Source organism: Ranitomeya imitator, chromosome 1 (genome assembly GCF_032444005.1).
Source record: "Ranitomeya imitator isolate aRanImi1 chromosome 1, aRanImi1.pri, whole genome shotgun sequence".
In the NCBI taxonomy this organism is placed as follows: Eukaryota; Metazoa; Chordata; class Amphibia; order Anura; family Dendrobatidae; genus Ranitomeya; species Ranitomeya imitator.
This window is the reverse complement of record NC_091282.1, coordinates 805,223,862-805,236,194: the sequence shown is the minus strand read 5'-3', so window position 1 is coordinate 805,236,194 and position 12,333 is coordinate 805,223,862. Positions and strand designations below refer to the sequence as shown.

General features: G+C 44.5%; 1 protein-coding gene across 2 annotated transcripts in view; it reads left to right on the top strand.

Annotated features, from left to right (window-relative positions):
* The window catches only part of PTGDR (prostaglandin D2 receptor), a 62,206-nt gene that overhangs the window by 33,775 nt on the left and 16,098 nt on the right, over positions 1 to 12,333 (top strand). The window contains exon 2 of one of the 2 annotated variants that reach the window (XM_069738835.1): positions 10,375 to 10,688. The exons of the other annotated variant lie outside the window; for it this stretch is intronic. Within the exon in view, the coding sequence (XP_069594936.1) occupies positions 10,375 to 10,596 (222 nt within the window). The 3' untranslated portion in view covers positions 10,597 to 10,688. Of the gene's footprint in view, positions 1 to 10,374; positions 10,689 to 12,333 lie in introns of those variants that run through there. 2 annotated transcript variants of the gene reach the window in all.

Below are 12,333 nucleotides of genomic sequence, written 5' to 3'. Positions count from 1 at the left end.
CACCATATATACACACCAAATATACACACCATATATACACACCATATATACACACCAAATATACACACCATATATACACACCATATATACACACCATATATACACACCATATATACACACAATATATACACACCTTATATACACACCATATATACACACCATATATACATACCATATATACACACCATATATACACACCATATATTCACACCATATATACACACCATATAAACACACCATATATACACACCATATAAACACACCATATACACACACCATATATACACACCACCTGATTTGGGTTTTTCTTGATGAATTTTTGAGCTGCCTAACCCCTATTTAGTGCATTTGGACTTATGATTTTTATAGTACTCAGCGGGTACAGCAGGCCTCACTTCTCCAACAATCAAATGAATCAATGAACATGTAATATCTAGAGTACAGTAACCGCTCCTCTGTACAGCAGGTGGTGCACGGTCTTGGTTTTCTCTTCTAATGGGAAAATGAGGGCATAAGGTGACTGCTGCAGCCAATGATTAGCTACAGCGGTCACATTCCTTTTGAGCAGCAAAAACAGTCTCTTTTTTTCCTGGTTCAGACAAAATATGACCTATGTACATAATCAGTGGCCATTCAAAGGCTGCAGTGATTACCTGAGTCTCCCATTACCACAGAAGGCAACCACAGCAGCAGTACCAAAGAGTGTTTGGGTCCAGAAGGTAAGTATTGAAGCCAATTTGTGTCAAAGTAATGAACAACCCCTTTAACTAGTCACCCTTTTATTTAAATAGCCATCATGTAATACCACATTTGTCCAGCAGTGGCCACTGCAGGAGTAATGTGGAGAAGCCGCTGCGGATTAAAAGAAGTAGCTATTCTGACTCATGGATATGTAGAACGTAGTGGTGTCTGGATAGACCTTTCTTTTTAGGCGCTTCCGTATTCACCTGTACTCACGTTCATACCGATTAATCAGACAGCTTAACTCAGCCACGATCTCATGTAAGAAGACTCCAGGAAAAGAGGGTTGCTTTAACTGAAATTCTTGTATTATGATGAAAGTAGCAGGTAAAAAGGAATATTCAACAGAGGACATGTAGTAGGATGCATACAGATGGAGGAATGATGACAAAATGGAGAATAAGGGCATGAACAAACATACATCACAAGACTACAGTGAGAGAGTTGGGACAAAATACAGGGAAAGGCAAACTTCTGCCTAGAAAGAAGGAACGAACACAAGCAATGCAAATATTAAATGATTTCTCAAGTCGTGAGACATGACACTCCCCGTCTGAAATCCTTGGATTTCACGATGTCCGTAATTCTTCGAAGTCGTTCGAACCTGAAAAAACAAGAGGAAAGAAAACATGCATGCAATAATAAACATCAAAGATTTTAAAGTTCAAACTCGTTGTTGTCGACCCGTAGATCAAACCGAAAGATAAGTCCAAATATATTAAACCCATCTTCAGATTGGGGAAGCCGCAAACATGCCAACTCTTCCACCAACCCAGAATCCAATGGGAATGCTAACAGTTCAATCCAATGGAAAATGTCAATATTCAATAAAACTGGGGGACGAGGAGGAATGCTCCCCGCCGTGAGCAATGTCCAGGAGCATGTTCAGTTCATGTGATGTCCTCCTTTCGTAGAAGCAGCACGAGTTCAGTGACCGGGCGGAAGAAGGTTCGGGTAGAGCCCCCTTTTGTCACCTTAACTTCTACCTTACGAGTCTTTCCGTCCTCACTGGGTAGGACCTTGGCGATAAGTCCCATTGGCCAGTCATTGCGATGAGCCTCTTTGTCCTTTAAGAGAACGAGGTCTCCTTCTTGGAGATTGGGACTGGGCGTCTGCCATTTGTGACGGTTTTGAAGCAAGTGCAAATATTCAGTCTTCCAGCGATGCCAAAACACGTTAGCCAGATGTTGTACTTGCCTCCACTGACGTTTGTAAATGTCCTTGCTATCGAAATTCCCAGGTGGAACTGTAGCAGCTCCAGTCTTCTGTGTAAGAAGTGTAGCTGGAGTAAGGATCGCTGGAGCATCAGGGTCGGATGATACTGGAACCAAAGGTCTAGCATTTATTATGGCTGACACTTCTGCGAGGAAAGTGACCAGAACTTCATGAGTAAGGGGAAGTTTATGGTCCAGCAACATGGAGTCGAGGATCCTTCGTGCAACACCAATCCTGCGTTCCCAAGATCCACCCATGTGTGAAGAGTGTGGAGGGTTGAATACCCAAGTGCATCCATTGTCGGACAAGAAGTTGTCAAATTGCAGTTCCTTGCAGGCTCCTACAAAGTTTGCGCCGCAGTCGGACCGGAGTTGCTTGGTAGGTCCCCAGATGGAAAAGAGTCTTCTTAGGGCATTGATGAAGCTGGAGGTATCCATGGATTCAATTATCTCAATGTGAACTGCACGGATACTGAGACCGGTAAATAGGACAGCCCACCGCTTACTGTTCGCGGCTCCTCCACGGGTTTTCCTGGTAACAACCGACCATGGCCCGAAGACGTCTACACCAACATATGAGAACGGTTGGTCCATGCTCAGTCGATCTGCTGGGAGGTTCTCCATTTGTTGTTGTTGGTGTTTTCCTCGTAACCTTCGACACTTGACACATCTATGGAGAACTGAGGAGATGCACCTTTTCATTCCCATGATCCACAAGCCAGCAGACCTGATGGCACCTTCAGTAAGATGTCTGCCTTGGTGCTGTACTCGTTCGTGATAGTGCCGAATCAACAGAGTAGTGACGTGATGTCGACCTGGAATGATGATAGGGTTCTGCTCCTTATCGTATAGGTCTGATTTACTTAAACGTCCACCCACTCTTAGAAACTTGAGATGATCGACTACTGGGTTCAAGTTGAGTAGGGTGCTGTTTTTGGACACACTGACTCCCTTGGTAATACTGCCAATCTCATGTGAATATTCTTCTTGTTGCACACACCTGATGACTTGTTCAGCATGGACTATGTCGTCGGCAGTAAGACGACTCTTACACACGTGCCAACCATGGCACCCTGAGAACTTGTCCTTTGTAAAACAGCGAGCAATGTGGATAAGACGAGCTACAGTTCGTACAACGGAAGACCAGCTTGAGAAGCGTTCAAAGCGGTGAGACTTCAAACCTTGCCTAGATGTCATTGAAGTATAATGAGCAGAGATAGTTTGTCTTATCTCCTTGTCAGATTCTGGTTCCACCAGCTCATAAGCATTTTTGGTGTTGTTAGCACAGAAATCTTTGTACAGGAGACTAGGAGGCGCCAACCACATGTTATCACCAAGCTTAGAAGCAGCTGTGAGTCTTGTACCTCGGTCGGCTGGGTTTAAATCAGTGGAGATGTGATGCCACTGCTCAGGGGTAGAAAAACTTCTGATGCGCTCTACTCTGTTGCTCACATATGTATAGAACTGCTTCGTTTGGTTGTGTATGTACCCGAGTACCACCCTGCTGTCTGTGTAGAAGGTAAAGGAATCAATTGTAATGTCCATTTCGTCTCGTACAACTTCTGCAATTTCTACTGCCAATACCGCAGCGCAAAGCTCGAGTCTGGGTACAGAGTGTGCAGGCTTTGGAGTTAATTTGGTCTTACCCAGGATGAAACCACAATGCACCTTATTGGCTCCTAAGGTCATCAGATAAGCTACTGCGGCTATGGCTTCAGTAGATGCATCAGAGAAAATATGGACTTCTCTTCTGATTGCAGTCAAAGGTGATCTTGGAGAATAACAATGTGGAACTTGGAGTTGCTGTAAGAACTTCAGAGACTTCTTCCATGCTTCCCACCTTTGCTGTTTCTGAGTTGGAAGCGGGGGTGTCCCAATCCGTGTTCTCGGCCGTAAGTTGTCTTAACAGTATCTTGCCTTGAATAGTGATTGGTGCTACAAACCCGAGAGGATCATAGATGCTATTTATGACAGATAGGACTCCTCGTTTGGTAAAGGGTTTGTCATAGGGTGACACTTGGAAGGTGAAGGTGTCCCGTTTGATATCCCACAGTAGACCAAGGCTGCGCTGTGTTGGAGGAACATCAGAACCCAAGTCGAGGTCTTTTACGTTTGTGGCATGGTCCTCAGATGGAAACGCGTTCATTACCTCTTGACTGTTAGAGATAATCTTGTGGAGTCTGAGGTTTGATGTGGATAGCATTTCCTGTGTCCTGGAGAGGAAGTCAATTGCATCTTCACTTGTGGGCAAGGACTTGAGCCCATCGTCCACGTAGAAGTTCTTCTCTACAAATTGCCGAGCATCGGATCCGTACTCTCTCTCACCTTCCTGGGCTGTCCGTCTCAGACCATAGATCGCCACAGCAGGTGAGGGACTGTTGCCGAAGACATGGACCTTCATCCGGTAGTCTATGACCTGATTGTTGACATTGTTGTCTTTGTGCCATAGGAGCCTAAGATAGTTTCTGTTGTCTTCTTTCATGATGAAGCAATGAAACATCTGCTGAATGTCGGCCATTATGGCGACAGGTTCTTGTCTGAAGCGGATCAATACTCCAAGGAGGCTGTTGTTCAGGTTGGGCCCAGTTAGGAGCAGGTTATTGAGAGAGAGGCCTTCAAACTGAGCACTGGAATCAAACACGACTCTGATCTGATTAGGCTTGCGAGGGTGATAGACACCAAAGGATGGAAGATACCAACATTCTTCTCCCTCCCTCAGTGGTGGCGCAGGTTCAGCATGATCTCTGTCAAAGATGTTCTGCATAAAGTCAATGAAATGCTTCTCCATCTCTGGTTTCCTCTTTAGGGTACGCTTTAAGGATGAGAACCTTGCAGTTGCTTGCTGCAGGTTGTTCGGCAACCTCACTCTTGGGAAACGAAAGGGTAAAGGAGCTACCCAACTGTTGGAGTCATCTTGAGCAAATTCTTTATCCATAACCTTTATGAATTCTTTATCTTCCCTTGTGGGTGCCAACTTGTTGTCACTACTTGTAGAGTCAAACACTGATGACCCGAGGTTTTCATCCCAGGGCTGGTGCGTGTTCAGGTTGTTGAAGGATTCCTGTTGCCACTTGGTGTTGCTCACTTTCTCTTTCACCCAGTAGTGATGTGGGCATGGTTGGAAATGGGTGCTGTGACCATTTGACAAGATGTGTGTTTTGTAAGAGATGTTGTTAGGTCTCTTCATCTTGTGTATGCAAACATTGCCTACGATTACCCAGCCTAGATCTAAGCGTTGGGCAAATGGTGCATCGTGTGGTCCGTTAATTTGCTGACGTACCTTGTGCAGCCGGAGAATGTCTCTGCCCAGCAGAATCAGGATATCTGCTTTGTTGTTGAGGGCTGGTATCTTGTTTGCTATCCTCTTGAGATGTTGATGATGAAGAGCAGCCTCTGGCGTTGGGATCTCTTCTCGATTGGATGGAATCTGGTTGCACTCGACCAGTGTAGGTAACGGTATCTCGACGGTGTTCTCGAGAGATGTCGCTGTAAGGCCACTGGCCCTTCTCCCAGAAACCTCTGTAACACCACTGCAGGTACATAAGGTGTAAGGGTAAGCATTTCCCTTTAAGTTAAACATATCAAAGAGTTCTGACCTTGCAAGTGATCGGTTGCTCTGATCATCCAGAAGGACATACACCTTCACGGCTTTCTCTGGGTGACCGTTGGGATACACGTTCACCAGGCAAATCTTCGCACAGGACTTGTCCCAGAGGTCTTCTCCGCAGACTTCTGTGCATGAAGAAGATATTGTGGTATGGCTTGCAGTTTGAGCTGCGTCCTCCCCGCCATGGCTCATGGTGAGGGAAGGAGTAAGTGTAGAGTCAGGATGGAATGGGTGGAGTGCTTGTACGTGGTCCTCACTGTCACACTCCATGCACTTAATTGTAGTTTTACAGTCTTTAGCAAGGTGTTCAGTAGAAGCACAACATCTGTAGCATACCCCAAACTTCTTTAGAAGCTCCTTGCGTTCTTGGAGCGGTTTCTTCCTGAAGCCGATGCACTTTTTTAAGGGATGTGGCTTCTTGTGGATGGGACATTCACGATTTGGGTTCTCTATCTTTTCACCCTTGTTGCTCTTGCCTGGGGCTGATGTTGGTGAGGGAAGAATATCCGTCTTCTTCACTGACACTGGACCCCTGCGGTTTCTGTCATTCGGGCGTGCGCTGATGTACTTAGAAGGAGGTGAAGCTGGGCCACTGGATTCTTCGTAGGAAAAACTTGGGTCGTTCTTACGCTCTGCCACGTCTTTTATAAACTCACAGAAGTAGGAGAATGGAGGAAATGACACTTGATGGTCTTTCTTGTATTTTGACCCTAGTGTAGTCCACTTTTCTTGTACATTGTACGGTAGCTTGGAGATAATGGGATTTACTCCACGAGCAGTGTCCAGGTAGCTGAGGCCAGGTAGGTGGGTGTCTGCCTTGGCCAGCTGGAGCTCTAACAGCAAGTCACTGAGCTCTAGGAACTTTGAACTGTCTTTGCTTGATATCTTTGGAAAACTCTGTAATCGCTTGAACAGTGCATCCTCTATGGCTTCTGGACTGCCAAAGTTTTTCTCTAGTCTTTCCCATGCAGCCATGAGACCAGCCATTGGATTACTGATATGTACAGACCTGAGTCTCTTGACACGCTCTGTGGATTGTGGTCCTAGCCATCTGATTAGCAGGTCCAGCTCTTCGGTAGCAGTGATGCCGAGGTCACTAGTTACGGTTCTAAAGGCATTTTTCCAACCTCTGTAATTTTCAGGTTGGTCATCAAACCTTGTGAGACCGGTTTTAGTAAGTTCGCGGCGAATCATGTACCTTGCGAAGTCGGACATGTCTGTTCTTTCTGACTTAGGATGCACAAATGTAGGCTGAGCAGTGTTGTACATAGGGGTGGAGACGTCCTGGCCTTGAAACGTGGGTAAGTATGGAGTGGCATATGCATTTAGTCCAGCAACCGGTTTGGTGGGTATAGTCTCTGCTACATGCGGAGCTGGCACTGCGCGGTTGTCGAGAGTATAATGACCTGCCGGCATATTGGGTTGCGTGTAGATAATAGCCTGTGGAGTTTGGTGAGATGCGGGGTCTTGGCGCATACTGGAATACGAAGGAAGTTCAAGTTTGGGAGCATTGTACTGACCTTGAATGCAGGGTTCTGTAAGTGGATCGGCATCCTGGTGCCCTGGAGAAGCATGAACGCCACCAGGAGTGTTAGTAATGATCTGCGGTTCGCCATTTTGGCTTAGCACGTAGTCTCTTGTGCGTTCAATAGGGTCTTCTGCCTCCACTTCACACAAACTGATGCTGTCTCTTTGACTCCCACTGATAGCTCGCTCCAGGATCCTTAACTCTGCCATGGCTGTCGCGTGCTCGCATTCCTTCTCCAGAGCTTCCTTGCGTGCTGCATCCGCATCCATTTCTGCTCTCTTTTGTGCTGCAGCTGCATCCATTTCTGCTCTCCTTTGTGCTGTGGCTGCATCAATTTCTGCTCTCTTTTGTGCTGTGGCTGCATCCATTTCTGCTCTCCTTTGCGCAAAGGCAGCTTGTATCTTAGACGTTTCAGCCTTAGCACGTGCTCTTATAAGCTGCTCGCTGAGAGTGGAATATTTTGATGAACTTGACCTAGATGAGCGTTTTGAGTGCTTGGACAATTTGGATGAGCGAGTTGATGCATCTGGTGTCCGTGCAATTTTAGCCTCTAACTTGGATTTAATGTCACGTACGGTGCAGTCTCTTTCAGAATTAAGCTGCTGGAAACTTTGCAATTCGATTAAAGGGACACTGTCACCTGAATTTGGAGGGAACAATCTTCAGCCATGGAGGCGGGGTTTTTGGGTGTTTGATTCACCCTTTCCTTACCCGCTGGCTGCATGCTGGCTGCAATATTGAATTGAAGTTCATTCTCTGTCCTCCGTAGTACATGCCTGCACAAAGCAATCTTGCCTTGTGCAGGCGTGTACTATGGAGGACAGAGAATGAACTTCAATCCAATATTGCAGCCAGCATGCAGCCAGCGGGTAAGGAAAGGGTGAATCAAACACCCAAAAACACCGCCTCCATGGCTGAAGATTGTTCCCTCCAAATTCAGGTGACAGTGTCCCTTTAAAGTCTCTGGCAGATTCAGTTTTTTCAGGAGAATAATGTATTGGTCAGTCTTCTCCATATACATTTGGTATGCTGTGCATAATTGTTCTAGGGCTCCCTCAAGTGGTAACTCATGAGAAGCAGGCCTTGATACAGTGTCTATATGATTCAGCACTTTCTCCCACAGTGAAGACACATCACTATATACGACACATTTTGCAGTCTCTAAATTCTCCATGACTTTCCATGTAGGTTTGACTGTACGTTTTCCCCTTTCACTAGCTGGTGGATGGGGATCTGGGTCTCTTTCCTGCGTTTGTAAGTCGGGTAGGGACATTGTATTCCTTGCTTCAGACATGATTTGATTGCAGGCAGGAAGAGTGGAGGATGAGGGATATACTTCTTCCTGTTTATCTGCAGTGTGTGCTTCTATGCACGCTGGGGTCTGGCTGGGAACTGGGTTACTATCTATCTGGGAAATGTCCTTTTCCACTGAGGTTCAGCACAGACCTTGAGTTACTGTCTCTGAAGGCAGGCTATTCCTTTTTACTATTCTGACTCATGGATATGTAGAACGTAGTGGTGTCTGGATAGACCTTTCTTTTTAGGCGCTTCCGTATTCACCTGTACTCACGTTCATACCGATTAATCAGACAGCTTAACTCAGCCACGATCTCATGTAAGAAGACTCCAGGAAAAGAGAGTTGCTTTAACTGAAATTCTTGTATTATGATGAAAGTAGCAGGTAAAAAGGAATATTCAACAGAGGACATGTAGTAGGATGCATACAGATGGAGGAATGATGACAAAATGGAGAATAAGGGCATGAACAAACATACATCACAAGACTACAGTGAGAGAGTTGGGACAAAATACAGGGAAAGGCAAACTTCTGCCTAGAAAGAAGGAACGAACACAAGCAATGCAAATATTAAACGATTTCTCAAGTCGTGAGACATGACAGTAGCATGTCACTTCTTTTTTGTGGATCTGCAGTGTTTTTGTACCCATTCCATTATAGAAATCCGCAGTGGTAAAAAACGCAGTAAGTCTGCAGCAAAACCGCACAAAATCCGCACAAAAAAGCGTCAAATCCGCAGGTGCGTTTTCTGTCAAGAGTGGCAGAATCCGCACCAGACATTCCTAAGCCTAATCCGCAAAGTTTGCAGATGTCCTAAAGGATTCCTCAGTTGCAGGGGTAACATGTCACGTAGCTGTTATATTACAGAGACACAGACCATTCCCCAAAACCTCGGCCATGGTTTTAAAGAACAAAAATGGAAATTTGTGCAAAAACTTTCCAGCCAATATAGGGGGAAGCTAAACAGGCACAAACTTCACAGAAATTCATGGGACCCAGTGACAAGCAGAGACTATCAATAAAGGTATATTAACCATGGCGAGACGCAGCCCTATTGGTCAGAGATCAGCGGTGCCAATTATTTGCCGCCACCTCCGCTGGCACTTTGTGTCACTATCTCTTCACCTTTATCCTACCTGAACCTGAGTAACTTAATTACCTGGGAAATTCCTGTTCTACAAACTTGTTATCGGAGTCTGAGCAAACACCTTGCACCAGATTCTGCTTTCCTTGGAATAAGGCGGGAGCCTCACGAATTGGCAGCTACACATCTATTCTTGTCGCTACTAGAAGACGGCGACAAATTATACAGTTCAGAGCTGGGTAATATAATCTGTCATCCGTCCTGTGGAATCGAGTGTTGAGAACTCACGGTGGGGAGAGGAATTACTGCAAGAGCATCACTCAACAGCAACTTCAAGTTCAGCCTCACCCGAAATGGCCCACCGACCCTTCAAATAGGGCTCCGTTGGGTTCCTTCTCACCCACAAAAGTCTATGTAGTTTGAAGCCATCACGTCATGAGTTTAAATGAATAGTAGGGCTACTTTCTTCCAATGATATTTATAGCCACTCCTAGATTAACCGATTACTGCCTTGGGCATCCTATAATAAGGTGTTGTCCATTTTGGGCCATTTCTTTTGATTAGAAGTGTCCACACCTGATTGCAACCCAAAGTTTCTGGGAACTTTAGTGATCAGTGGAACATTGCAACAAGTCTCAGTTCTCCTACAGTGCCCCCATAGGGAAATTGAAGCATTACAGATCAGGAGGTGAAAGGTGCCGCTGCTGACGTTGCAGCCAGTTATTGTTGGATTTTACTTACCTGTAATTAAATCTAAGAAAGTGAGTATAATTGATGGAAACAAATCTGTGACTTTGTTTTAAGGCTTCTGTATAAATTTAATCAAAAATTGAAATATACATATTTTATGTTATTTAAAAAATGGAGGTTAAAAGCCCCATTAACCCTTGTTTTCTTTTCCAGTTCCGAGTCTACATTGGAGCCTTCACAAAAGAGAAAAATGAATACGCCGATCTTATCGTCTTACGGTTTCTCTCCATGAATTCCATAGTGGATCCTTGGCTTTTTATTATCTGCAGGACATCCAAATTTCACACCCATGTGCACAGTTTGTGCAGCTGGTTTCACACCACAAACACCACCCAGAGCCAACTACTGGACGAGAGCACCAAGAGTGAATTGTGATTTTGAGACTGGAGTACGATTTCTTGCTCTTGCCAAAATTTTGGCAGTTGACAATAAAAACGTTTGGGGATGAAGTTGTTCCCTGCTGAGGATGCACTTGGTTCAGTAATATATTTACAATGTATAAATCTACTGATAAGTAATGAAGGCTATCATGAAGTCTTTATTTATGAGACCATTGCACATTAGTCTATGAAGATCGATATGAAGATCGATCTGGTCAAGCTCTGGAGTGTAATGGAACAGTCAAAAGGACACTCAGCTGGAATCATGGGCAGGAAAGTGAGAAACTGCGATCAACTGGAGAGAAAAAATGAGAATCGGAAATAGAGATAGTTTACAGATTGTATATAATGTATATAAATAGGAGTCAGGGTCATAATATCAGATGTTTTATGGGGAGATTATTGAAGAGAAGGTTGTGGTGGAGGCAGAATAAACAGAAGCCTACAGAGCTATATCATAGAGTGTTCCCTTCTTAAAGTTACAACACATTTAGGTTATGTTTCTGGCTCCATAAGGGCTTCTGTCTAAAATCCCGATAAATGGGATTTGGCTAGATCCCATGGCGGTACCACTCACTATCATAGTCACTTCTGGCCTCCTTTCTGGTATGGTGCGCTTTATGACACTTTTGTGCCCTTCTAAGAAAGATGGACCCTCTTGAAGCAGAGGCCAGGCAGACTGATCAGAAAGTGGCTCTGTATGACTCATTATAAGGAATTTGGCAATATGGAGAAAATAACATTAGGCTTCCTGTACTGAGAGAAATAAGGAGCCTTGGAGTTTCAAATACGGTTTTTATTGATAACAAAATGTTTTGGCTCCGGCACAATGTATTTTTCAAGATAATAAAACAAATGTCATTTGTTCGTTTTTTAACCTTGATAAATGCACCGTACTGTTGCCAAAATGCGTTGGAATCAATAAAAACCTTATTTGCAAGACTCCTCGTTTCCCACAACAAAAACCGCCTAATGTTGTTTTTTTTCATCTTCTCCAGCCACAGGGCAGCAGTATCAGATATCCACACTTTCTTTCTTTCAACATTCTTTTTATTAAGTAAAAGGTAACAAGAACAGGACAAATACAGTAGTCTCAAACATAACAACAAAGGACTATAACTGTGTATGGATAGAATGTCCAAAAAAAAGAAAATAGAGTCCTCTTTAGGGAGCTATAACATCAGCTACAAGTCCAGGAGTTGAGAAAATCAGTAGAGTCCAAAATTTGAATAGTTTTTCTGGAATAACCAGTTGGATTAATGATGAAGTAACAAGTTAATCGAGACCTTCAAAGAAGAGAACAGCAAAGAGAGAGGCGAGAGAGAGAGAGAGGGAAGAAAAGGAAAAGGGGAAAAGGGGGAGGATTGATGAGAAAAGATAGGGAGGGGTGGGGTATTGGGGGGGGGGAGGGGAGCCCGGCGAAGAGGAGGCGAGAACATAGGGTAGGATAGGTAGTTTTAATTGTCAGATCAGCTTTCAGAAGTTTCTAGTATAAACTTAGGATTGGATCTAAATTGGATCCAGGGTTCCCATGTCTTGCGAAAGGAGAGTAATGATTCTTGTGTGTTGGCTACTAACTCAGCTGTGTGGAACAATAGATCAATTTTTTCCAGGACTTGTTTTTTGGAGGGGGTTTGGGTTGACTTCCGTCGGGTAGGAATTAGGTATCTGCCAGCTGCTATGATGATATTAGCCATCTTAGAAGCTGAAGGATTCTCTGGCCATAAAGGTA